General features: G+C 41.3%; 2 protein-coding genes across 3 annotated transcripts in view; one reads left to right on the top strand and one right to left on the bottom strand.

The window, feature by feature from the left end:
* Nucleotides 1-27,843, top strand: part of idua (alpha-L-iduronidase) — a 262,582-nt gene that overhangs the window by 5,600 nt on the left and 229,139 nt on the right. For both annotated transcript variants that reach the window (XM_043674018.1, XM_043674019.1), the window contains exon 2: nt 1,006-1,146. In XM_043674018.1, the coding sequence (XP_043529953.1) occupies nt 1,006-1,146 (141 nt within the window). The remainder of the gene's footprint in view (nt 1-1,005; nt 1,147-27,843) is intronic.
* Nucleotides 6,665-27,843, bottom strand: part of slc26a1 (solute carrier family 26 member 1) — a 66,986-nt gene continuing 45,807 nt past the window's right edge. The window contains exons 3-4 of the mRNA XM_043674617.1: nt 19,306-20,812; nt 6,665-6,693 (exon numbers count right to left, since the gene is read on the bottom strand). Of these exons, the coding sequence (XP_043530552.1) occupies nt 6,665-6,693; nt 19,306-20,812 (1,536 nt within the window). The remainder of the gene's footprint in view (nt 6,694-19,305; nt 20,813-27,843) is intronic.

Raw genomic sequence — 27,843 nt, forward strand, 5'->3', positions numbered from 1 at the left:
GAAATGCCACGACCAGCTATCCTTAGTAGCCACACATGCAGACGACAAGCAACATGAATTCGAGTGGGACAACACTACCATTATAGGGCAAGCGAAACAAAGAACAGCCAGGGAATTCCTAGAAGCATGGCACTCATCCACAAACTCCATCAACAAACACATCGACCTGGATCCAATATACCGGCCACTACAGCGGACAGCTGAAACTGACAACCGGAAGCGGCAGGGACACGCCACTATAAATGCCGGAGGAAACACCACAGAAGCGCTTCACAGGAAGCTCCCAAGCACTGAGGATGTCACCTAGACAGGGGACGAAACGTTTGCAACAAAAACTTCCAGCTCGGCGAACAGAACCACAGCACTGAGCACCCGAGCTACAAATCTTCTCACAAGCTTTGATCAATTTTGAAATTTTTATTTGATGTAATTTGTGGCTTTTTGGAAGGGAAAATTCCAGATTCCCACCACTCTTTAGCTTAAGAGAGATTCCTACAACCACATCCAAATGACCTAGCTTTAAATATAGGGGTCATGGAGACCATTGCTGTTTGTTTGGAATCACCATATTATGTACCCTATTGTTTCATTTTAATAATCATAACCACCACATTTGATCTCTTAATTGCTTATGCCTTGTCCAACCTGTCTTCATAATTTAACTCTTGTAGCCAGATATAATTCTGGTGAATCCTAACGTATGGTGTTGAGAATGTAGTACAGTGTCTTATTGTTTCTTGTGGTTCTGAGAATCCTAACAACCTCTACTTGGATATTCCTTATTCAACTAGTTCGATCTGTGCTTTTGTATTTGTTAAGTTTGAAGAATAATCAAATTGGTCCAGCTTGTTTGTAACCTCTAATTATGTTCTTCCCACAATGGAAAATGTAACTTTTTGTTTTGCTTAAATTATTATTGTCTTTATTGTCGTGGTTACAATTGCTTTTGTGGTTTTTATTGACAGTTTACTAACTTTTGTTCTTCTTTTTACACATTTTTGACAGTCCTCCTTTGCCACACAACAAAGCAGATGTGTTTGACCTAAGCAGAGACCAACATCTGAACCTTGCATATATTACGTCGGTACCTCACAGTGGCATAGAACAAGTTCGAATTCACTGGCTTTTAGAACTAATCACAATTCAGTGAGTTGCATGATCATTTTTTTGTACAGAAAAGTAAGAAATGTTTTGAATGTTTAAATGATCTTTCTTCATCTCTATTCATGTATCTACTATTATATGTAGTATTCTTTCTCATGTTGAGTGATTAGATTTGTTGTCAGATTTTAATCTGTTATGTATTTTAAGAATATATCATTGACTTGATATTAACAGTGGCAGCGGTGATGGGACCTACTGATTTTAATATGGATTTCAATGTTTGTTTATTATAATTTTTAAGATTTCATGACACTAGTTCAAATGTAATGATGGAGACATTTGAAACATTGCATTTGTATTAATGTATTTAATGGCAGAACTATAGAAGAAAGAAGGCAAAGACCAGGTGCAAATTAAACAAGATGAACCTAGGCAGGGTACTTGTGTATATTTGACACTGAGATACATAGATTCTTGATCAGTGAGAATCAAGGATGATGGGGAAAATCTGAAAAGTGGACATGAGGAATATCAGATCAGCCGTGATCCTATTGGATGCTCAAGAGGTTGAATGATTTGCTCCCTATTTCTACTGATCTTATGAACTACAATGTGCAAGTAAAAGTGAAGAAAGAGCTCCTGCTTTCAGAACAATGGAAAAATAATAACCTGCTGCCACCATAGAGAAGGTATGGTTCGAGTGGTTCTGGAAGAGAGCAGGAGCAGTGTGATTATGTTTGTTTTAATTTCCTAACTAAGTCATACATAGGGGTGAACAAAGTTGCAGATTAATCTGCAACCTGTAGTGTACTTACCCAGTTAGGTTCTTTTTTTTTCTTCAGGTTCCTACACACTTGATGCAACTGCAGACGCCAACTTCTGTGAATAACTGAAATTTTATTAAGCACCATACAGTACAAGCTTTCTGGAGAAACCCTTCACACTCCTTGCAATGCTTGTGAAGCTATGTCAAGGGATCTCTCTCTCTGAAAAAAGTAACAGACTTTCCTTAATACAGAATGTTTACACCACAGTCAGTAATGCCCACAAGACAACTATCAGTCACTCACTTCCCCCACCCCACCCCACCCCCCCACAGTCACATGCCATTCAAGACACAATGCAGTGACCACATTGTTTCCAGAAACAATATAGTGTAAATCATCCCTTAATGGTTAAATCTATCGTGAATTTTTTTTAAACTACAGGGAGTAGTCAAAATTCCAACTGCAGTGTATTTATTGATTTTGAATATGATGATGATGCAATTCTTTTACTCTGAATAACTCTGAAATGGCCATGCAAATGGCTCTGAATGACAAGGGATAGGAATGTAAATTCCTTACAATCTACCTGTAAGTCAGAGGTATCCCACCTTCGCCTCAGGACATCCAATTTCTTGGAGGTCAGCAGAGCAAATTAACCCTTTAATATCACAACCCTTCTTCTGTTTTATAAAGCATAATCCATTTGTATCAATCCTCATAGGCAGTTAAGTTTCAGCAACACCCATTTCTCTGTGTCACCTTTGCAGAAGAAAGCTGAAAATAAAATTAAGAGGCAGAGGACTGGAGAATGTTGTTCATGGATTGCAAAGCTGACCAGTGTTGAATATGAGACTTTGGGCCTTCTGCGATCTTGGAAATGGTGAATTACAGTTAATTTCAGATTAAGAAAACTAATTGCTCAGATTTACAGTTCCTAAAAGGCAAAGTCATTTTGACTTAAATCAGCAATTAATGAAAAATGATTGTGAATATTTCAGTACTTATAGAGTCTTTGACTGAATCACTTCTCTAATGCCACCACACAACAAACACATGCTCCGTAGAAGATTCCTCCAAATAGGTAATTCTCACTGAGGTTGCAAAGGCATTTGTGTCCCTGGCTTCAGGGAGCTATAGACCAGCGAGCCTGATGTCGGTGGTGGGCAAGTTGTTGGAGGGAATCCTGAAGGTCAGGATGTACATGTATTTGGAAGGTAAGGACTGATTAGGGATCGTCAGCATTGCTTTGTGCATGGGAAATCATGTCTCACAAACTTGATTGAGTTTTTTGAAGAATTAACAAAGAAGATTGATGAGGGCAGAGCGGTAGGTGTGATCTAAATGGACTTCAGTAAAGTGTTCGACAAGGTTCCCCATGGCAGACTGGTTAGCAAGATTAGATATCACTGAATACAGGGAAACTAGCCATTTGGATACCGAACTGGCTCAAAGGTAGAAGACAGAGAGTGGTGGTGGAGCATTGTTTTTCAGAATGGAGGCCTGTGACCGGTGGAGTGCCACAAGGATCGGTGCTGGGCCCTCTACTTTTTGTCATTTATATAAATGATTTGGATGTGAGCATAAGTGGTACAGTCAATAAGTTTGCAGATGACACCAAAATTGGAGGTGTACTGGACAGCGAAGAGGGTTACCTCAGATTACAACAGGATCTTGATCAGATGGGCCAATGGGCTGAGAAGTGGCAGATGGAGTTTAATTCAGATAAATGCGAGGTGCTGCATTTTGGGAAAGCAAATCTTACTAGGACTTGCACACTTTAATGGTAGGGTCCTGGGGAGTGTTGCTGAACTAAGAAACCATGGAGTGCAGGTTCATAGCTCCTTGAAAGTGGAGTTGCAGGTAGATAGAATAGTGAAGAAGGCGTTTGGTATGCTTTCTTTTATTGGTCAGAGTGTTGAGTACAGGTGTTGGGAGGTCATGTTGCGGCTGTACAGGACATTGGTTAGGCCACTGTTGGAATATTGCGTGCAATTCTGTTCTCCTTCCTATCGGAGAGATGTTGTGAAACTTGAAAGGGTTCAGAAAAGATTTACAAGGATGTTGCCAGGGTTGGAGGATTTGAGCTATAGGGAGAGGTTGAACAGGCTGGGGCTGTTTTCCCTGGAGTTCGGAGGCTAAGGGGTGACCTTATAGAGGTTTGCAAAATTGAGGGGCATGGATAGGATGAATAGACAAAGTCTTTTTTCCCTGGGGTCGGGGAGTCCAGAACTAGAGGGCATTGGTTTAGGGTGAGAGGAGAAAGATATAAAAGAGACCTAAGGAGCAACTTTTTCATGCAGAGGGTGGTACGTGTATGGAATAAGCTGCCAGAGGAAGTGATGGAGGCTGGTACAATTGCAACATTTAAGAGGCATTTGGTAGGGTTTGGAGGGGTATGGGCCGGGCGCTGGCAGGTGGGACTAGATTGGATTGGGATATCTGGTTCGCATGGGTGGGTTGGACCGAAGGGTCTGTTTCCATGCTGTACATCTCTTATAACTCTATGACCTGCCTACTGATCGTAACCCTTAATTCCTTTACTATTCAAAAATCTATCTTTGCCTTACAAAATTCAACAAAGTAGGCTGAAGTGCTTCACTGGGCAGGGAATTTCACAGATTCACAACCCTTTGGGAGAAGAAGTTCCTTCTCAGCGTCGTCCTAAATCTGCTCCCCCCTTATTTTGAGGCTTTGTCCCCAGTTCTAGTTCACCTTCCAGTAGAAACAACCTCCCCGCTTCTATTTTATCTATTCCCTTCATAATTTTATATGTTTCTATAAGATACCACCCCATTTTTCTAAATTAATGAGGCTTTCAAGAAGTAAGGTGACATGCATCTAAAATGGATATTGTCATCAGTTCAGATTGAGCCAAGCTTATTAAACCATTCATTAAATAAGGATCAGTCTGAGCTGAAGTTAACATTGTTATAAAGACACTGAAACTTAAATCTGTATTTTCTGGTTGATTTGCACCTTTCTGGATTTCACATACCAACTCATCTGTAAGTTAGTTAATTTTAAAAACAGTGAAAGTAGGCCAGATTCTGATGTTACCCTGCAAGGTATGCATGGAACATTTTCACATATGTACTATTGTGCAGTGGTTAGCAGACAGATAAGATATGAGCTTGCACAGTATTGTATTTGAGCTTCTGCAAACCACTCAGTCACCAAGAGGTAGGAATGATGTCTCACTGACCCAAGAAAAGGATGATACCGAAAGAGAAGATGAAGGTGTTTGTTCACAGCAAAGCCTCTTCATATTGACTCAGTTTTTCCTGGTGGAAACATATTGCCTCCTCTCTTGTTGACCTTGTCATTCCTTGCATAGAGGCCAACAGTAGTTTTTAGCAAGACTGCAGCTCCAGTACTCAGAGGTCATCAGCCTTTAAAAATTTATAACTGGGATCTGAGCAGCCTAGTATTATCTCTGTCAATCAGCTGGTGTCTGTTTTAACTGCCATCTATAGTTTTATATTTAAACAGGGTGCCCTGGAACAGCTGGTGTTCTGAAGCTGTTTTTGACCATTTTGGCAAGGCAAACCATGAAAGGACTTGTACAATTAATGGTAGGGCCCTGGAGATTGTTGCTGAACAAAGACACCTAGGGGTGCAGATACATAGTTCTTTGAAAGTAAAGTCACAGATAGACAGGGTGGTGAAGAAGGCATTTGACATGCTTGCCATCATTGGTCACAGCATTGAGTATAGAAGTTGGATGCCATGTTGCAGCGTACAGGACATGGGTGAGACTACGTTTAGAATAGTGTTTAATTCTAGTCTTCCTGCTATAATATTATGAGATTGCCTGTGTGTACTGTCTCTTTGACAGAGAGCATACTGCTCTGAACTGACAGCTTACAGGCACATCTAGTATATGACTAGATGGCAGTCCCAGAGTGTACTGGAAAATTGTAAATGTGTAACATTTGGCTGTGAAATTAATACCTGAGTTTTGGTTGCTGTTTTGATGACAATTCGAATTTAACCCATCTGTTTAAATTCTGCCCCAGGATACTAAAAAGCAATTGAGTTTGATTTTTTTTGCCAATAGATGTTTTGGGTGGCACGGTGGCTCAGTGGTTAACACTGCTGCCTCACAGTGCCAGGGGCCCAGGTTCGATTCCACCCTTGGTCAACTGTCTGTGTGGAGTTTGCACATTCTCCCAATGTTTGCATGGATTTCTTTCCGGGTGCTCTGGTTTCCTCCCACAATCCAAAGATGTGCCGGCTCGGTGAATTGGCCATACTAAATTTCTGTAGTGTAGGTTATTAGTCAGGGGTAAATATAGGGTAGGGATGGGTTACTTTTGGGGCAGCACGGTGGCTCAGTAGTTAGCACTGTGGACTCACAGTGCTAGAGACTCAGGGTCAATTCCTGCCTTGGGCAACTGTCTATATGGAGTTTGCATATTCTCCCCTTGTCTGCATGGGTTTCCTTCGGTTGCTCCGGTTTCCTCCCACAGTCCAAAGATGTGCTGGTTAGCTGAATTGGCCTGCTACATTGCCAGTAGTGTTAGGTGGATTAGTCAGGGATAAATGTAGGGGTGGGTTGCTCTTCGGAGGGTTGGTGTGGACTTGTTGGGGTGAAGGGCCTGTTTCTACACTGTAGAGAATCTAATTTAATCTCAACATCTAACCAATAAGACGGTCCAATGTTGGGGGGTATACGAATGTGGACATTTTGAAAATTGGTCAGAGAGCAACTGTCATAGATGGAGAAACTCCTGCAGCACGAATTGCCGATCTTAACATATTGCTCTCAAAAAGGTTAGAGAACATGCTCTCTATCAAAGGTACTTTTTCATGTGAAACATACCTGTGAAAGAAGACAATTCAGAGAGATCAGCAGACAGAAGACTACAGCGGTTGTGTGGTTTTGAAATTAAGTGTCTTATTGGAACAGCATATTATAGAACAGTACAGACCCTTTGGCCCTTGATGTTGTGCCAGCCTTTTATCTACTCTAAGATCAGACAAACCTACAGACCCTTTATTGTATTAACTTCCATATTTTTGTAGAGTTGGAGGCAGATAGTAGGCAGTTAAGAGAAAGGGGGACTTAAAGTTGTGAATAGCTGTTTACTGTTGACTTTTACAGTTAAAAATAATTTTTTTGATTTTTTTTTAAATAATGGAATTTAGGAGTTCTCTGTCACTCATATTTAACAGATTACAAGGTGCACTTTCTGGGTCTTTAATTAGCAGAGGGGTCATAACAGGATTGGGTGCTTGGGTCTGAGATTTGGATAGATTTGAACAGACTTGGGATACAAAAGATCCCAGCAGATTTAAACAATTGACAATTAGTGTCTAGCTCTTTAAATAAAACTTAATTGAGAAAATTAGTTTAATTTCAGTTACTCCTGGCTGGTTAAATTAAAAGTAAGAGAAATAGCGCGCTCCCTCTCTCTCTGTCCCTCTCTCTCTGTCCCTCTCTCTCTGTCCGTCTCTCTCTGTCCGTCTCTCTCTGTCCGTCTCTCTGTCTCTGTCCCTTTTCTCTGTCCCTCGTGTGTGCGTCTGTCTCTGTCTGTCTATGTGTCTCGCGCTCTCTCTCTCTCGATGGCAGTCGCTCTACCCTCAACATCAGATCATCTCATTAGTTTGATGTCAGCAAAAACAATAAATTCAAACTCTATTGGGTTTTAGTATTCTGGGACATAATTTAAGTTGAGTGAATTCGAATTGTTGTAAAAACAGCAATCAACTCCGGTATCCATTTCGCAGCCAAATGTTACATATTTTCAATTTTCTAGTACACGCTGGGACTGCTAATTAGTCATATGACAGGTGTTTGTCCACTTTCAGTTCAAAACAGCGTTTACTGTACGTCTTAAAGGTACAGTACATGCCTTTAACTTCATAACAAGTGAGAAAAACCTAAATTGCAATTGAGGCAAATGGAGTTAGAAGATAAAGAAAGGGAAACCAGGATGAAAAAAGGAAAGGGAGAGAAAACTTGAACTTCTTCAGAACAAGAACAAAAATCAAAGAAAATTACAACACGAGAACAGGCCCTTCGGCACTCCAAGCACGTGCTGATTCAGATCTTCTATCTAAACCTGTTGCCTATTTTCTAAGGATCTGTATCCATAAGACATAGGAGTGGAAGTAAGGCCATTTGGCCCATCAAGTCCACTCTGCCATTTAATCATGGCTGATGGGCATTCCAATGCCATTTACCCGCACTCTCCCCATGTCTCTTAATTCCTTGCGAGATTAAGAATGTATTGTTAATGCCTTGAAGACATTTAACGTCCCGGCCTCCACTGCGCTCCGTGGCAATGAATTTACAGGCCCACCACTCTCTGGCTGAAGAAATGTCTCCTCATTTCTGTTCAAAATTGACCCCCTCTATTTCTAAGGCTGTTCCCACGAGTCCTTGTATCCCCACCTGACGGAAACAATTTCCCAGCATCCACCATTTCTAAGCCATGCATTATCTTCTAAGTTGCTATTAGATCTCCTCTCAACCTTCTGAATTCTAACGAATACAATCTCAGTATCCTCAGCCGTTCATCGTATGTTAGGCCTCTGCTCCTGTATGTTATCTCTCTGCTCCCTGCCCATTTATGTATCTGTCTAGATACATCTTAAATGATGCTGTCATGGCATACCACTTCCACTGGCAACATTTTCTAGACACCCACCACCCTCTGCAAAAAGAACTTTCCATGCATATCTCCCTTAATTTTCCCCCTCTTATCTTGAACTTGTGACCCCTAGTAATTGAATCTCCCACTATGGGGGAAAAAGCTTTTTGTTATCCACCCTGTCCATACCTCTCATGATTTTGTAGACCTCAACCAGGTCCCCCTCAACCTAACATCTTTCTAATGAAAATAATCCTAATCTACTCAACTTCTCTTCAAAGGCTAGTGCCTTCCATACCAGGTAAGCATCCACATCCTTTTGGTAATGTGACCAGAACAGGAGGCAGTATTCCAAATGTGGCCGAGCCAAAATCCTATACAACTCTTGCCAACTCTTTTACTCAATATCCTGTCCAATGAAGGAAGACATAACGTATGCCTTCTTGACCACTCCATCGACCTGCATTGCCACCTTCAGAGTACAATTGACCTGAACACCCAGATCTCTCTGTACATGAATTTTCCTAGGGCTTTTCCATTTACCATGTAGTTCGCTCTTGAATTGGATTTTCCAAAATGCATCACCTCGCATTTGCCCATATTGAACTCCCATCTGCCATTTCTGTGCCCAGCTCTCCAATCTATCTATATTCTTCTGTATTCTCTGACAGTCCCCTTCACTATCTGCTACTCTACTAATCTTGGTGTCATCTTCAAATTTGCTAATCAGACCACCTATAATTTCCTTCACATCATTTATGTGTCTCACAAACAAGTGGTCCAACACAGATTCCTGTGGAACACCATTGGTCACAGTTCCCCATTTTGAGAAACTCATTTCCACTACTACTACTGTCTCCTGCTGCCCAGCCAGTTTTCTATCTATCTAGTTAGTATACACTGGACCCCATACAACTTCACCTTCTTCATTAGCCTACCATGGGGAACCTTATCAAACGCCTTACTGAAGTCCATGTGTATGACATTAATAGTCCTTCCCTCATCAATCAACTTTGTCACTTCCTCGAAGAATTCTATTAGTTGGTAAGATATGATCTTCCCTACACAAAACCACGTCACCTGTCAGTGATAAGCCCATTTTCTTCCAAATGTAAATAGAGGCTACCCCTCAGTATCTTCTCCAACAGCTTCCCTAACACTGACGTCAGGCTCACTGGTCTATACTTAGCTGGATTATCCCTGTTACCCTCCTTAAACAAGGGGACAACGTTAGCAATTTGCCAGTCCTCTGGGACCTCACCCGTATACAAGGATGCTGCAAAGATATCTGTTAAGGCCCCAGATATTTCCTCTCTCACTTTACTCAGTAATCTGGGATAGATCCCATCCAAAACTGTGGACTTGTTCACCTTAATGTTTTGTAGAATACCCAACACTTCCTGCCTCCTTGTGCCAACTTGACCTAGTGTAATCAAGCATCTATTCCTAACCTCAACATTAGTGGTGCCCCTCTCCTCACTGAATACTGATGCATAGTACCCAGTAAGAATCTCACCCATTTTCTTTGACTCCACGCATAACTTTGCTCATTTGTCCTTCAGTGGGCCAACCCTTTCTCTAGTTACCCTCTCGTTCCTTGTAAGTGAATAAAAGGCTTTGGGATTTTCCTTAATCCTGTTTGCTAAAGATATTTCATGACCCCTTTCAGTCCTCTTAATTCCTCATTTCAGATTGGTCCGACTTTCCCAATATTCTTCCAAATCTTTGTGTTTTCAGTCGTCTAGACCTTTATGTATGCTTCCTTTTTCCTCTTAGCTAGTATCACAATTTCACCTGTCATCCATGGTTCCCTAATCTTGCCATTTCTGTCCCTCATTTTCACAGGGACATATCTGTCCTGCTCTCCAATCAACCTCTCTTTTAAAAGCCTCCCACATATTAAATCTGGGTTTACCTTCAAACAACTGCTCCCAATCCACATTCCCCAGCTCCTACTGAATTTGGCTGTAGTTGGCTTCCCCCAATTTAGCACTCTTCCTTTAGGACCACTCTCGTATTTGTCCATGAGTATTATAAAACTTATAGAATTGCGATCACCATTCCCAAAGTAATGTCCTACTGAAACTCCAATCCACCTGGCTGGGCTCATTCCCCAATACCGGGTCCAGTTGGGCCCCTTCCCAAGTTGGGCTATTTACATTCTGCTCTGGAAAACCCTCCTGGTTGCACCTTACAAATTCTACTCCATTCAGCCCTCTAACACTATGTGAAACCCAGTCAATGTTGGGAAAATTAAAACCTCCCATCACCACCACCCTGTTAGTCCTTCATCTTTCTACAATCTGTTTACGTGTTTGGACTTCTATGTCATGCTGTCTGTTGGGAGGCCTGTAATACAGCCCCAACATTGTTATTACACCCTTCCTATTTCTGAGCTCTGCCTATATTGCCTAATTGCTCGAGTCCCCCATAGTGCCTTCCTTCAGCATAGTTGTGATCTCGTATCTAATCAGTAATGCAACTCCTCCCCTACTTTGACCTCTTTCTCTATCCCGCCTGAAGCTTCTATATCCTGGGATATTGGATATTTAGTTGCTAATAATGCCCTTCCCTCAACCAAGTCTCAGTAATAGCATTAATATCATACTCCCAGGTACTAATCCAAGCCCTCAGTTCATCTGCTTTACCTGCTACGCTTCTCGCATTAAAACAAATGCACCCCAGACCACCTGTCCCTTTGAGTTCATCATCTGCTCCCTGCCTTCTCTTCTCCTTCGTCATTCTGACTTAACTAAAGCCTGTAAGGAGCTAGATAATTACTGCCTCCTCATTTGGTTCCCATCCCCCTGCCACATTAGTTTAAACCCTTCCAACAGTGTAAGCAAAAGCAACCCCTAGGACATTGTTTCCAGGATGTTGGTTTGCTCACTGAACTGGAAGGTTCGTTTTCAGACCTTTCATCACCATATTAGGTAATAACATCAGTGAGCCTCCAGATGAAGCAATGGTGGTATGGCTTGTTTTTTATTTGTGTTTAGGTTTCCTTGGATTGGTGATATCATTTCCTGTGGTGACATCATTTTCTGCGGTGACATCATTTCCTGCTCTTTTTTTCAGGGGGTGGTAAAAGGGATCCAAGTCGATGTGTTTGTTGATAGAGTTCCCGTTGAAATGCCATGCTTCGAGGAATTCTCGTGTGTCCCTCTATTTGGCTTGTCCTAGGATGTATATGTTGCCCCAGTCGAAGTGGTGTCCTCCTTCATCTATATGTAAGGATACTAGCGAGAGTTGGTCATGTCTTTTTGTGGCTAGTTGATGTTCATGTGTCCTGGTGGCTAGTTTTCTGCCTGTTTATCCAATTTAGTGTTTGTTACTGTTCTTGTAAGGTATTTTTGTAAATGACATTAGTTTTACTTGTTGTAACAAGAATTTGTTGTAACACACAAAATCAGTGCTTGTCATTGAAGAAAGGCATTATGGGAAAAGATATGGTAAGAGAGGTTAAGCCAATGGGATTAGTGGAAGTAGTAAAGGAAACCCCAAGAAACATTGAGATGCAGGAGAGTGCACAGCCTAGGGAGGGGCTAGGTATTGAGTTAGTGCCCAATGTTCTATGGGTAAAGTTTATTCAGAACAGGGGGAGAAGGGAAAGCATTACAATTGAGAGATATGGGAGCTCATCAGTAAGAGAGAGAAATATTTGCACTCTTTGACATGTTAACTGAGAGAGTGGTAATTTGTGGATGAGATGGAACGACTTTAATGTTCCCCTTTGTAAGATCAGGTTGGAGTGCCAACTCAGGACTGCGGAAGTCTCAGTGGGGGTAATTGACAAAGTTGAAAATGTGTTGCTGGAAAAGTGCAGCAGGTCAGGCAGCATCCAGGGAACAGGAGAATCGACGTTTCGGGCATAAGCCCTTCTTCAGGAATTGACAAAGTGTCAGTTTCAGGAATACAGTTTGTTCTTAAGAACAATTGAGCACAATCCAAGGTGGGAGTGACGTGCCTTGTTGTGGAGAAGTCAAAGGAAAACTAGGGAACCGAGGAGTTAAAAGACAAATACCCCGGAATTTTTCCAGACTCTGTAGTAACAAGATCCTGGGGCGGCACGGTGGCACAGTGGTTAGCACTGCTGCCTCACAGCGCCAGAGACCCGGGTTCAATTCCCGACTCAGGCGACTGACTGTGTGGAGTTTGCACATTCTCCCTGTGTCTGCATGGGTTTCCTCCGGGTGCTCCGGTTTCCTCCCACAGTCCAAAGATGTGCAGGTCAGGTGAATTGGCCATGCTAAATTGCCCGTAGTGTTAGGTAAAATGGGCTACATGTAGGGGTATGGGTGGGTTGCGCTTCGGCGGGGCGGTGTGGACTTGTTGGGCCGAAGGGCCTGTTTCCACACTGTAAGTAATCTAATCCTGCTGTCATTAAGTTGCAGCAAGAAGCAAAAACTAAAGAAAAAGATGAGGGAGTTGAAGTTCAGTTAGCTGACATCTTGTTTGAGGTAATGGTGCAGGAAAAACCTGAACAGGTAGAGGGTCAGGCAGAAGTGTTTAGTCCTGAAAGGCTAATGGACTTACAAGAGAGAGACGCGACAGTAAAAGTGCATACTCAGAAAATGAATCTGAATGTATTCCCGAGTATTATTATCCGAAGGATAGCATCTTAAGATGAAAATAAAGATCATGGCAGGTTAGTGCAGAAGAGAAATGGGCAGAAGTGCACCAGGTTGTTACTGGTCACATACAGACAGTGGATAGCACATGAATTACCAGTAGGAGGTCATCTAGCTGTGAGGAAGACTCCAGTTAAGGTACAAAAGTACTTGTATTGGCCTGCTCAAGGAAGTGATTAAATTTTTCCGTACATATCAAATGTGCCAAATATTAGGTAGGCCACAGGCAGTAATAAAACCAGCAACTTTCTTGCCAATTCCCACATTTGAAGAACCTTTCACATTCGGATTGATTGTGTAGGTTCCCTCCCTAAAACTAAAAGTGGGAACCTTTATTTGCTCGTCATATTGGATGTGTCAACCAGATTTCTGAAGGCAATTCCATTACAGAGTATTCAGGCAAAAAGGGTGTTGGAGGAGTTATTAGCTTTCTTTACCCCTTATGGGCCACCCAGAGAGATTGTCAGACCAAGGGTCTAATTTTATGCTAGGTTGTTTTAAGGAAGTCATGGATAGCTTAGGCATGCAGCACTTTTTAAATCAAGTGCGTACTGTCCTGTATCTCAGGGAGCCTTGGAAAGCTGGCATTAGACTCTGAAGACTCTGTTTTAAGACTGTACTGTCAGGATTGTCCGTGTGACTGGGATAAAGGTTTCCCATTCTTATTAGATTACATTACAGTGTGGAGACAGGCCCTTCGGCCCAACAAGTCCACACCGACCCGTCGAAGCGTAACCCACCCATACCCCTACATATACCCCTTACCTAACACTACGGGCAACTTAGCATGGCCAATTCACCTGACCTGCACATCTTTGGACTGTGGGAGGAAACCAGAGCACCCGGAGGAAACCCACGCAGACACTGGGAGAACGTGCAAACTCCACACAGTCAATCGCCTGAGGCGGGAATTGAACCTGGGTCTCTGACGCTGTGAGGCAGCAGTGCTAACCACTGTGCCACCGTGCCGCCCCGTTTGCCATTAAAGATGCCCCAAAAGAATTTACTGGGTTTACTCCCTTCGAGTTAATATTCGGAGTGAACTGAGATAGCCTTTGAAATTAAAGAAAATTTATGGGACCAAATTCAGAGATCTCACACTTGAATTGTGTATCTGAGGTGAGGGAGAGATTAAATCAGGTATGTGATTTAGCTAAATAGCACCTGAAGAAGGCGCAGCATAGAATGAAGCAGGTGGCAGATAAAAACTGAAATTCAGACGTTTTCCCGTGGGGATGACTTAGAAGTATTGTTACCAGTGGTAGGAGATTTCTCCAAAGGCACATTTAGTGGTCCCTATCAAATTGAGGGAAAGTTGAGTCAGGTAAATTATCTGGTAAAATTTCGGAGAGAAATAAAACTATTGGGTATGTAATAGAGACAGTGAACTGGAGAAACAGGTGTTAGTTCCTGCCCCAGAATATCTAAAATCCACAGACCTGACTGCCCTGGTTGACTTATTGTCTCCGCTTGCTTCTGCCCCATCGAACTTATCTCCTCATATCTCAACACCGTCCTGTTCCCCCTTAATCCAAGAACTCCTCACATACATTCGGAACACCACACATGGCCTTTACCACTCCATGACTATCGATTCCCTAGCCCCAACGCCTCATCTTCATTATGAACATCCAGTCCCTTTACACATCTGTTGCCTCCAAGTCCTCCCTTCCATCCTCTCCTGCCGGCCCAACTAGTATCCCTCCACCAATGCACACATTCGATTGACAGAACTGGTTCTCACCCTCAACAACTTCTCCTTCAAATCCTCCCACTTCCTTCTGATTAAAGGGGTAGTCATGGGCACCTGCCTGAGTTCCAGCTACACCTGCCTCTTCATAGGATATGTGGAACAGTCCATCTTCTGCAGTTATACTGACACCATTCCCAATCTTTTTCTCTGCTTCATTGACTGACTGTATCGGTGCCACCTCGTGCTCCCACAAGGAGGTTGAACAGTTCATCAACTTCACAAACACCTTTCACCTTGAACATACCTTCACCTGGATGGTCTCGGACACCTCCCTCCCCTTGCTGGGTCTCGTCCATCTCTGGTGACCGATTCAACACGCACGTCTATTTCGAACCCACCGACTCCCACAGCTACCTGAACTACACTGCATCCCATCCCACTTTGTGTAAAAATGCAATCTTATACTCCCAATTTCTCCACCTCCACCGTATCTACTCCCAGGAGGAGCAATTGCACTCCAGAACATCCCAGATAACCACTTATTTCAAGGACTGCAATTTCCCCTCCTACATGATCAACAATTCCCTCCAGCACATCTCCACTTTGCATACCTCCCTCTTGAACCCCACCCCTAGCAACAAGCACAGAACCCCTGATCCTCCCCTTCCATCCCATTAATCTCTAGATACAATGCATTATCCTCAACCATTTCCACCACCTACAATCAGACCTTACCACCAGATATGTTTCCCTTCCCACCCCATTTGCATTTTGCAGAGACTATTCCCTGCATGACTCACTCGTCAGGTCCACGCTCCCCACCAACCCACTCTCCACACCTGGCACTTTGTAAAACCTGCACCCATACCTCGCCCCTCACCTTTGTGCAAGGCCCCCAAAGGATCTTTTCACATCTGGCAGAAATTTTCCTGCACATTCAAACACCTCATCTATTGCGTCCATTGCTCTCAATGTGGTCTCCTCTGCACTGGGGAGACAGGATCCCAACTCATGGAACATTTCAGGGGACATTTCTGGGAGACATGCACCAAACAATTCCACTGTCCTATGGCTGATTCTTTAAACTATTGCTATCCCCTCCCCGCACCACCAAGGACATGAGTTCTAGGCCTCCTCGATGCCAGGAGGAAGAACCACATGGCATCAACATTGACGTTACCAGTCTCCAAATCCACCCCCCACTTCCACCACCACCAACAATTCATTCCAGATCCAAACCTCCAACTAGGTACTGCTGTCTTGACCTGTTCTACCTGTTCATCCTCCTTCCCACTTATCTCCTCCACCCTTCCTGCTGACCTGTCACAACCAACCCCCCACCTGTATATTGCTTTCCCATCTGCTTGCCCCCCAATTCCCACCCTCCTATTTATTTCTCAGGCCACTCTCCCAACATTCCTGATGAAAGGCTTATGCTCAAAACACCGAATCTCCTGCTCCTCTGATGCTGCCTGACCTACTGTGCCTTTCCAGCACTACACTTCTCGACTGTGAGAATCTCTTTCCCATGACAGATATGTCTAAATCTTCAGCATTTTAATTGAAGAGCAGGTGATTTTGACAAGATCGGAGAGGAAAAAAAATCACCTTGAGAGTGGTAGAACTATGAAACATACAGCCTGAGACAGTGATGGAGGTAGATACTCTTAAAACATTTAAGAAGCATCCGGATCAGCACTTGATACCAAAGCACAGTTGGCTATTGACCAACTACAGGTAAATGGGATTAGTATAGTTTTGATTTTTGTTATTTGGCACAGTCATTGTTGGGCCGTATGGTCTCTTTTCCATGCTATGTGACTCTAAGTCTCCATTATCCTGCTAAGTTTTACAGCATGGATGTCAGCATAAAGACAACAAGTAGGAGATGACTGTTTCCTGTGGATTTAATAAAGGATATTGATATAAGAATAAAGCATGCTTGTCCTTCCACTGTTGAAACATGTGATGCTGGAAAAATCCAGCAAGCCAGGTAGCATTCGAGGAGCAGGAGAATCGACATTTTGGGCATAAGCCCTTCTTCAGGAATGAGGCTGATGTGCCAAGTGGGCTGAGATAAAAGGTAGGGGGGAGGGAATTTGGGGGATCTACATTCATCCCGTATGGTTGGAGGGTTCCTAGGCGGAAGATGAGGCACTCTTACTCCAGGTGTCGTGTGGCCAGGGTTTGGCGATGGAGGAGGCCAAGGACCTGCATGTCATTGGCGGAGTGGGAGGGGGAGCTAAAGTGTTCACCCACGGGGCGGTTGGGTTGGTTGGTGCGGGTGTTCCAGAGGTGTTTCCTGAAACGCAAGTAGGCGGCCTGTCTCCCCAATGTAGAGGAGTGCGAGTAGGCGGCCTGTCTCCCCAATGCCTTGTTTTCTGAAAGCCCTTTTTTGCATGTAACATGACACCGCAGCCTCATTTTTGCACATCCTTTTCTATCTGCCTTTGATGAATGGGGATGGAGGGAAGGGAGGAACATGTGAATCTCTCAAATAGTTTCAATGTAGTGAGGCAAGGATATTAGTGTGATGTGGTTGTGATGGTGGAGGCGGAGGTTCAGAATTTATTTGATGCAAATACCCTGTGCTCTTTGCTAGAACTTGCAATGCTCACAAATAGGATACATTTTGGATTACTGTTGAAAACCACGACCAAAACTTCAGCTATTGACAAAAAGTAGGTTAAATATACGAAACATTTTTAAAAAATCTGTTTTCCTACTTCAAATATTTTCTGTTTAGCAATGTTGCTCAAAGTCTATTTGATGTTGCATTGTTTAAAACACAAGCTGATTTCAGATTGTCTTTATTTAGTGCATTTCCCTTACATAGGTTTTAGATACTCTGAAACAATTGTTGCAAAACATTTCCATCATAAGTAGATTTAAAGTACAAAAATACAGTAATTGCTACAACTTAACATTACAAAATATTCAGAAACATCATTTGAGTCATTTATAATTTAATGACATGAGTAATGTTTTAATTAAGTTGCCCACAATGAATACCATTACAATACTGTAATAATTGTTTTCAATCTAAATTTTTCTACGTTAATGTGATTTTCCCCAAAAAGGCACCCTTAAGCACAAAATTTGAGTCAACTAAGCTGTAAGTAGATATAGTACTTAGTTTGAATGCAAACTCAAATCCATCTTGTTTTTGAGATCATTAATTCATATTTATTTACAGACAACTAATCAACTTCCTTGTGCACATAATTCTAACATCAAAACTGAATGTTACAAGTGATACAAGAAGTGATACAAGAAAAACCAGTAAGATGTTGGAACATGTAGATGCTTTCCAGGATTACTTGGTCCATTTTTACAGTAACAAAGCATTGATAGAATACAATAGAAAGCAAACATAATACCAAAATCAGAAATAATCCACACACATTTTGCAGCTTGATTACTGTTCTTCACTATCAACTTGTAAGTAACGCGATGAACACAATGATAACTAGAAATATGCCATTGAAGGCAACCTACTTCAAAAATATTTTTCGTTGAATTGAGTAGATATTACTGTGTCACTGTACAAAATGTAGATTCTTGGTTGAAACAAATTAGTGTTTTCATTTTTTTCCATTCTTTATTGTATATCACGAGACGATTCTCGTACAAGAAAACAGATTTTGTCCTAAGCATTTGAACCATCATGACAATATTGTCATCTTAGAAAACAAAATGAGAGTTGAAAGTTTACATTACTAAAAATACACATTAGTAGCTTTTATTTCTCTTTTCAAAGCTATAAACCTCCACAGTTTGAGTTTTAAATCAGTAATTCATTTTAATCCCAACTGCTCTTGTTTATTTACAGTAAGACAGTGAAAAGCTTTTAAGGTTAAAATGGTATAAATAAAGAATAATTATGTCCATTAAGCATTGTATGTATAGGCTTTCATCTGTTAAAGCATCTGGGAGGATTTTTGTAGGGTAATAGTTCAGCCCTATTACATTATAAGTGACCATAATTTGCATTTTAAAATACAACAAGAAATTTTCTTTATGCTTGTTATTTCTGTTCATGACTATCTTGAATATCCTCTTAAAAAAGCTAACCTGCTTATTATCCGTCCTCTGTTAAATGTGGTGACTCTGGTTTACCCTTCTATGGGCAACATGGTAAACCTACCCATTCACAGTATTCAGCAGATATCATTGAATGGCAATCAGGAACAGGCATCTTGCTTGATTTTTTTTTGTTCTTCATCCGGGAATGTTGAGTAAACTGTTAAATCTTCTCAATTGCCTACCTGAAATCAGCTAACTTAAGGAGGCCCAAATCAAAATTGGGATCTTTCTGGTCTGCATGGCTACAGTAAGTGGTACATTTGTTTATTGAACTATTACTCAACTAATTTAAATAAAAATACCAAAGCAAATTCCATAGTTTAAATAAAGTATTTTGAGTTTGGCATATATTGCCCTTTTCATAGTGCATATCTCTACATATGTCAACACTGGATATTCACATGAAAGCTATTAAAGAGTGGAATTACCTGTTTTGGGCCAGCTGGCTTTAGCATACTGAACAGCTGCATGCACACTATAAAACAACTGAGTGCCCATCTCCTTGCAGTTTTCTCCAAAATATCCTCCCCTACTCAGCGAGTCAATGACTGAAGGATTACAGTTGGCCAGAAGGATTCTAATACCAATCTCATTGTAATCCTTCAAAACTGTCTTCATAGTATTAATACCAACAGTATCTAAGAATTGTATTGTGGAACAGTCTAGAATAATGGTGTGAAAATTGTACACCTTAGGAATCAATCTTTTGCTGACAACAGGCTGTTCTTGTTTGATGTTGCCGTTGAATGCTTTTGCTTCTTTATTTTTTGTTTGTTTGCTTTCTTCTTTTTTCTGCTTCGCAATCTCCAAAGCTGGATTCAGTTCAACTTTTCTCATCAGGGAATCCATAAAGAAATCTTTATTAGCATAGTACAGTGGGGCTTCAAACCGAAAGATTTTAACTTGGGGAATAGGTGTAAGGTTATTGTATTCTGTTTGATCTTCATATAGAGTTGAACCCTGGATTTGACCTAACAAAGCTGCTCTAGGCACTTGAGTGCGAATAATAACACACAGAAGTGAGAATGTTACCCCTGTGAAAAGCCCCAGTTCAGTACTTATTAAAGTTACAGATAACATTGTAACCCACCAAACCAGTGTGTCAATTTTGCTCATCTTCCATTGCTTTGGCAGATCACGAAATTTCATGAGAGCCCCTCTTAAACTGACTATAATGATGGATGCTAGAACACACTTCTGCAAAGAATAGAATACAGGAGCTAAGAAAAGCAGCAGCATTAGGACCAACACAGCACTGACAACACTAGACAGCTGGGTCTGACAACCACTCGAATCTTTAACAAGTGTTTTAACCAGAGTTGCACTGGAAGCATATGAATGAAAGAATGATTGAACAACATTACAGAATCCAAGAGCATAGGTCTCTTGATTGGCTTGTATTGTGTATCCATGTTTTTTTGCAAACAACTCTGACAGCGAGATTGTGAAGGCAAAGCTGATGATTGCAAGTGTTACAGCATCCATGGCAACTCTGGGTAAAAGGTGCCAATTTGGAACTTTAGGGGGTAAGAATCCAGTTGGGATTGCTCCTGTAATGCTTGAACCATACACTTCATTTAGATTTACAAAGTGGGATATTAATGTAGCTATGACTACAATGGTCAGTTCCATTGGGAAAGGGAACTTGAGCTTGTGTTTATATCGTTCTCCTAATTCTTTGGAAGCAATTAGCAGAGGCATGCAAATGGCAGTTGTTATCAGATCACAGAAATTGGTTTTGTGAATGTTCTTAAAAATGTTTATCCAAGTTACAACAACACTACCAGGTCCATGACTACGTGGTAGTTTTATTCCAATGAGGTACTTGACTTGCATAGTTACAATAGTGATTGAGGCACCAGTTGCAAATCCATCTAGCAAGGGCTCAGATAAATACTTTGATACAAATCCAAGATTGAAAACTGCCATTAGTACCTGGAAGAAAAAGAAATCAGAAGAATGAATTGAAATTGAGGTCCTCCAAAAGGAAAGAGAATCTTGCAATTCAAATCTGTAAACCTTCACTTTTTCTTCCCCAAAGTGACATCATTCGGGTCCAAAACCTCCTGAGGACTTTAGGTCGTGATTATTGCATGGCACTGAAAATAATTTGTTTGTCTGTTAAAATTTTATGTCATTTGGGCTTTCTCTTAAGAATGATTAAGAAACACGTAAGTTTTAATTTTCTACATTGTGGCTTCCATGCTGTAATTTTGCAAGAAAGACACTGGAAAATGGAAAAAGTGCTATTCAAGGTTATAAATGTGTTCATTTGTAACCAAACCAAAGGGATTTTTGATAGCATGTACATGTTGCAGTATTTTACAAATATACACAGTAAAGGTAGCGCTTCTATAATATGATGGTCGCGTTCTTGTGCTTTAGAAACAGTGTCTCCAATTAATTAATCGCATTAACAAAATGCATGTTTATATCTACTGAAATGTTTTAGAAACTACAATACCAAGTTTCCACATACAAGTTTTTAAAAAAGTGCTTTTAAAAAAAGTCATAATTACTAAAAAGCAGAAATAGAAATATGCAGTTCTACAAGTGCTGTGTAGCTTAGAGAGCAGCACTGTGAATGAGGAGAAGGTTAGTGAATAGATCTCTGTTAGATTGAAAAAAGAGCTAGAGGTTCATGAGATCATAAGAAATTGGAATAGGAGGCGGACATTGAGCCTAGTCCACCATTCAATAGGATCATGGCTCGTCCTTCATTCCAGTTTCCTATCCTTTTTCTGTAAATCTTGAATCCAATATTGATCAAGAATTGATCTGTCTCAATCTAATTATACACAAGGACTGTGACCCACGGCTCTCTGTGGCAAAGAGTTTCAAGAACTCGCAACCCTCGAAGAGAAAAAAAATAACTTATCATTTCAGTCTTAAATTGATGCTGCTTTTATTCTGGTTCTAGACTTTCCCATGAGGGGAAACATTCTCTCAGCATGTACCCTGTCAAACCCCTTAAGAATCCTGTAGATTTCAGTGAGATCACCTCTCATTTTTCTAAACTTCAGTGAGTTGAGTCCCAGCCTGTTTAACCTATACTCAGAAGATATTCCACCATACCAGGGGTCACCCTAATGAACCTTCTCTGAACAACCTCCAACAAAGGAGGCAGTTATCTCTCCTCAAATAAAGGGATCAAAACTGCTCACAGTACTCTAGATGTAGTTTCACTAGTATCTTGCACAATTGCAGTAAGGCTTTCCTACTGTAAAACCCCAACTCCCTTGAAATAAGAGTTAACATTCACTTAGCCTTTCTGATTACCTGCTGTACCTGTGTACTAGTTTCGTGTATAGGTACCCGAAGACCCTTTTGTGTTGCTGCTTTCTACAACTTTTCTCCTTTTAAATAATATTTGCCAATTTTTGTTCACTTATAAAATCTATCAATATCTATGTGTAGACTGTTTGTTTGTCTTTAACCCCTTAACTAACTGCCTTTCCACTTATTTTTGTGTTATCCGCAAATTTGACTACAGTTCATTGACTTCCTTTCACAAAATCCACATTATTTTTTGTAAATTGTTTCGGCCCTTGTGATCCCACTCATCCTTGTGGAATTCCATTGGTCGCCAACTTGAAAAGAACCTCTTATCCCACTTGTTTCCTGCCCATGAGCCAATTCTCTACCCATGCTAATATACTACCTCTATCATGGTGGGATCTTATCTTATGACTTGATCTTTTGTGCTGTACCTTGGTCGAACATCTTCTGAAAGTCCAAATACAACACATCTGCTGGTTCAATTCTATTGACTAATTAGTTAGATACAATTTTATTTTTGTGAAGGGTGACTCTTGATTTGATTATGATTTTCCAAATATCTGCTACTACTTAATATTATTAATATTTGATTCCTATAATTTTCGAACAATAGATGTTAGGCTAATTGGCTTATAGTTCCCCACTTTTTTGTCCCCCCTCCCCTTTTTGAATAGGGATGTCACATTAGCAATTTTCTGATCCTCTCATACATCTCCAGAATCCAACAATTTTTGGAAAATTCCAACCAATGCATCCACTATCTTTGTAGCTACCTCTTTAAGGATCCCCGGATGCAGGTCATCTAGGCCAGGTGACTTATCTGCCTTTAGCCCATTAGTTTGCATAATTCTACTATCTTTGTGATGGTGCTTAATTTCTTCCTTGTATTCTTTAGTATGAATAGATGTTTGAGGTATCTTTCAATGTAAAAACCGGTGCAAAATATCTAACTCTTCTGCCATTTCTTTGTTCCCTAAAACCATCTCCCCAGATTTGTTTACTGAAGGGGCTGTGTTCACACTGACCTCTGTCTTCCTTTTTATACATTTAAAGAAGCTCTTATTGTCAGTTTCTTATTCTTCTGTAGTTTGTTCACAGGTTTATTTTTCCTGTCTTTTTATTATCTTTTTAGTCCTCCTTTGCTGATTTCTGAACTTATTTCTGTATTGAGGGCTATCATTCACAATAAAGAATGGTTAATTAAGATAGTGACAAATATGTTTCCTTGAAGGAACTTGGATGAATCACTGTTCTTTCTCTTTACACACTGCCAGGATTGGAGAAGCACTTCTCCATTCACTTGCTCTTGCCTCCCTTTAGGTGCTGGCTTTTCCAAGGGTCTGATAACCTGACAATGTTCAATTTGCAAGCAAGATAAAACCACCTCATTAATGTTTTAGATGAGTGACACCCCTTTGTTAAAGTCCATATTTAAGATGGCTTGGGTTCAGGTTGAGATTTTACATTCTAACATCCCACCTCTCATATCACAGCCTACTGCCCGGACCTGTTAATAGTCGGTCTGGCTAGGCCCAGGAGTAGACCCAGTGAGTACTTTTTCTTTCAAATCAACCTGTTCCGAGATGTTAATAAGGCACCTCTGGAACAGGTGAGACTTGAAGCCAGGCCTCCTGTTTTAAAAGTATGGATACTACCACTCCACCACAGCAGTCCCCAACATCTCACCTCAGAGATGACATATATCGGATTTGAAACATGGCCTCTTGATTCAGAGGTTAGGGATACTCCCACTGCACCACAAGAACCCTCTTCTAATTGACCCGTTCAGAGCTGTAATTACACATCTCTAGTCTAGGTGGATTGAACCAGGCCTGTCTGACTTAGAAAGGTGGACACTACCAATGCGCTAGAAGAACCCTCAGCATCCCACCTTCAAAATTTTTAAATTTTTAAAAATATATTCTGTAATTTGATATCATGAGTATACATCTAAATACTACTTGAATGTTATGTGGTTTTCTGTCTCCATCACCCTTTATAGGCAGTATGTTGCAACCAACCCCATCCATTTCAATTTCCCTTCCCACTCCCCTGATGATATGTCTACACTAGGCCTCCTCTACTGCCTAAACAAGGCTACCCACAAACTGGAGGAGGAATACATCATCTTCCACCTCAGGGAACCTACAACTACATAGCCTCAACATTTGACTTGCATCACTTTCCAAATCTCCTCTGCGCTCTCTTACCCCCCCCCCCCGCCCCCTCTGACTCAGCTCTGCCCCCTTGACCTTCTTTCTTCTCATCTGTCCGCTCCATAATTCCCACCGACCTATCACAATCACCTCCTATTTTTGCCTACCTACCTTTTCCCCCATCCTTCCCCTTCCCCTATTTATTTCTCAGCCCCCTTTTCCCCCTCCTGAGCTCTGATGAAGGGTTATACCCAAAACGTTGACTTTCTTGTTTCTCAGATACTGCCTGAGTTGCTGTGCTTTTTCCAGCACCACATTTTATCGACATCTGCAGTCCTCACTATCTCCTAGTGAGTTCCAGGTTCCTGCCACTTGGTGGAAAAGCTTCCTCTCAACTCTTGTAAATCTTACACCCCTTACCTTAAATTTGCACTCACTGGTCATTGACTCTTCCACTAAGCGAAAATGTTTCTTCCTGTCTACCCTGTGTATGACCATCATAATTTTATACATCTCAAAAATGACCTCCTCTGTTTCCTCTGCTCCAAGGAAAATAAATTCAGGTTATTCAGTCTCTCTTGATAAGTAAAATTCTCCAGCCCTGTCAACATCCTGGTAAATATCCTCTGCACCTTCTCCAGTGCAATTACATGCCTCCTTTTAATGTGGATTCTGGAACTCCACACAATTCTCTGTACCCTAACTAATTCTTTATACAGTTATCTGCCTTGAAAGGAGCAGGAGAATCGACGTTTCGGGCATGAGCCCTTCTTCAGGAATTCCTCATTCCTGAAGAAGGGCTCATGCCCGAAACGTCGATTCTCCTGCTCCTTGGATGCTGCCTGACCTGCTGCGCTTTTCCAGCAACAGATTTTCAGCTCTGATCTCCAGCATCTGCAGTCCTCACTTTCTCATCATAGTTATCTGCCTTGGCTAATAAAGGCAAGTACCCCAGAAGCTGCCTGAACCACTATCCACCTGTCCCGCTACCTTAAGAGACTAGGGGACTTGCACACCAAGATCTCTCTAATTCCCGGTTCTTCCCACTTCCATTTGTCATGTGTTCCCTTGTCTTGTTTGTCTAAGAGTCATAGATGTACAGCACGGAAACAGACCCTTTGTCCAATTCGTCCATGCTGACCAGATATCATAAATTAATCTAGTTTCATTTGCCAGCACATGGCCCATATCCCTCGAATCTTTCCTATTCATCTGCCCATCCAGGTGTCTTTTAAATATTGTAATTGTATCAGCCTCCACCACTTTCTCTAGTAGCTCATTCCATACGTGTACCACCCTTTGCTTGAAAAAGGTGCCTCTGAAGTCCCTTTTAAAACTTTCCCCTCTCAGCTGAAACCTATGCTCTCCAGTTCTGGACTCACTCAACCTAAGGAGAAAGCCTTGTCTATTTACCTTAATGATGATTTTATAAACCTCTACACGGTCACCGCTCAGCCTTAAACTCTGTAGGGAAACAGCCCAGCCTATTCAGTATCTCCTTCTCACTCAAACACTCCAACCCTGGCAATGTCCTTGCTAAACATTTCTGAATCCTTTGATGTTTCTCCATATCGTTCCTATAGCAGGGAGACCAGAATTGCACACGATATTCCAAAAGTGGCCTAACCGATTCCTGTGCAGCTACAACATGACCTCCCAACTCCTATACTCAATGCTCTGGCTGATGGGTTCTTTTTCTTGAGATTCTTACACCCTTGATGCAACTGCAACAATCCACCTTCTGTGAACAAGCAAAATGTTATTTAACCAAGTACGATACAAGCTTTCTGGAGGAACCTTTAACACTCTTCGCAATGCTTGCAAAGCATGTAAAGGGTATCTCTGAACAAAGGAACAGTTCTTCCTTTTTACAAAATCTTTACATCATAGTCCATTTACATGCCCAGCCATCCCCCCCACAATCACATACCACTCAAGACACAATGCAGTGACCTGATCATCTCCAGAAACAGTGTAATGTAAATCATCCGTTAAGGTCAAATCTGTTGTGAACCATTTTTTTAAACTACAGGAAGTAGTCAGAATTTTAATTGCAATATTCTTGATTTCTGAATAAAGGATGATAATATAATTCTTTTACTTTGAATAGCTAAGAAACGGCCATGCAAAGGGCTCTGAATGGCAAGGGATGGGAATGTAACTTCCTTACATTCTACCTGTAAAATAGACCTCCCATCCTAGCCTCGGGACATCCAATTTCCTGCAGGTCAGCAGAGCAAATTAACCCTTTCCTATCTCATAACAATAAAGGAAAGCACCTTCTTCACTATCTTGTCTACCTGAGACTCTACTTTCAAGGAACTGTGACCTTCACTTCAAGGTCTCTTTGTTCAGTAATACTCTCCAGGACCTTACTATTTAGTTATAAATCCTGCTCTTATTTGTCTTTCCAAAGTGCAGCACCTCCCAGTTATCTAAGCTGAAATCCATCTGCCGCTCGGCCGATTGGTCCATCTGATCAAGATCCCATTGTATTCTGAGGTAACCTTCTTTGCTATTCACTACATCTCCAATTGTGGTATCATCTGCAAACTTACTAACTATACCTCCTATAATCCCATCCAGATCAATTATATAAATGACAAAAAGCAATGGACACACCAATGGTCACAGGCTTCCAGTTTGAAAAGCAACCCTCTGCCACCACCCTCTGTCTTCTACTTTTGAGCCAGTTCTGTATCCAAATGGCTAGTTCACCCTGTATTCCATGTGATCGAACCTTGCTAACTAGTCATGTCTTCTTGAAATCCACCACATCCACAGGTTCTCCCTTATTTATACTATTAATTACATCCTCAAACTCTAGTAGATCAGTTAAGTAAGAGTTCCTTTTCATAAATCCATGCGACTGTTTAATCCTGTGAAAACTTTTCAAACGTTCTGAATTGTCACATCTTTTATAACAGACTCGAGTAGTTTCCCCAATACGGATCTGTAATTGTCTCTGGTACTCTGTTTCTTTCTCACATACTCTCTTGAAATAGTGGGGTTATATTTGCCACCATCCAATCTGTAGAAACTAGTCCAGAGTCTACAAGACTTGAAAGATTACCACCAATGCATCCAAAAATTTCAGGACACTCTTCGTGTTCTAGATGCAGAAAATCATGCTCTTGGGATTTTTCAGCCTTCAACTATTAATTTCTCTTCAACTATTTTTTGTTCTAATATGGCATTTCTTAAATTCCTTCCTCTCACTAGACCCTCAGTTCCATAACTTTTCTGAGAAATTATTTGTCTCCCCTCGTGAATGCAGATCTAAAACATGCGTTCAATTATTCTGCAACTTCTTTGTTCTCCATTTATAATTTCCCTGTTACTGCAGGTATTTGTATTCCACAAGCAACAGGGCAGCAGAGAAAAACTGTGCATTACAACCCCAGACTCTCAAACCATTAACTACGTATTTAAGTAATTCTACACTAACCAAGATGGAGGACAGGAAAAGCTTCTGGCTGTAACAGCTGCTCTGTTTTGAGGTATTTTAGGTGCTGGAGGTGATTTCCTCAA

The sequence above is a fragment of the Chiloscyllium plagiosum genome, chromosome 32 (genome assembly GCF_004010195.1).
Source record: "Chiloscyllium plagiosum isolate BGI_BamShark_2017 chromosome 32, ASM401019v2, whole genome shotgun sequence".
NCBI classification, from domain to species: Eukaryota; Metazoa; Chordata; class Chondrichthyes; order Orectolobiformes; family Hemiscylliidae; genus Chiloscyllium; species Chiloscyllium plagiosum.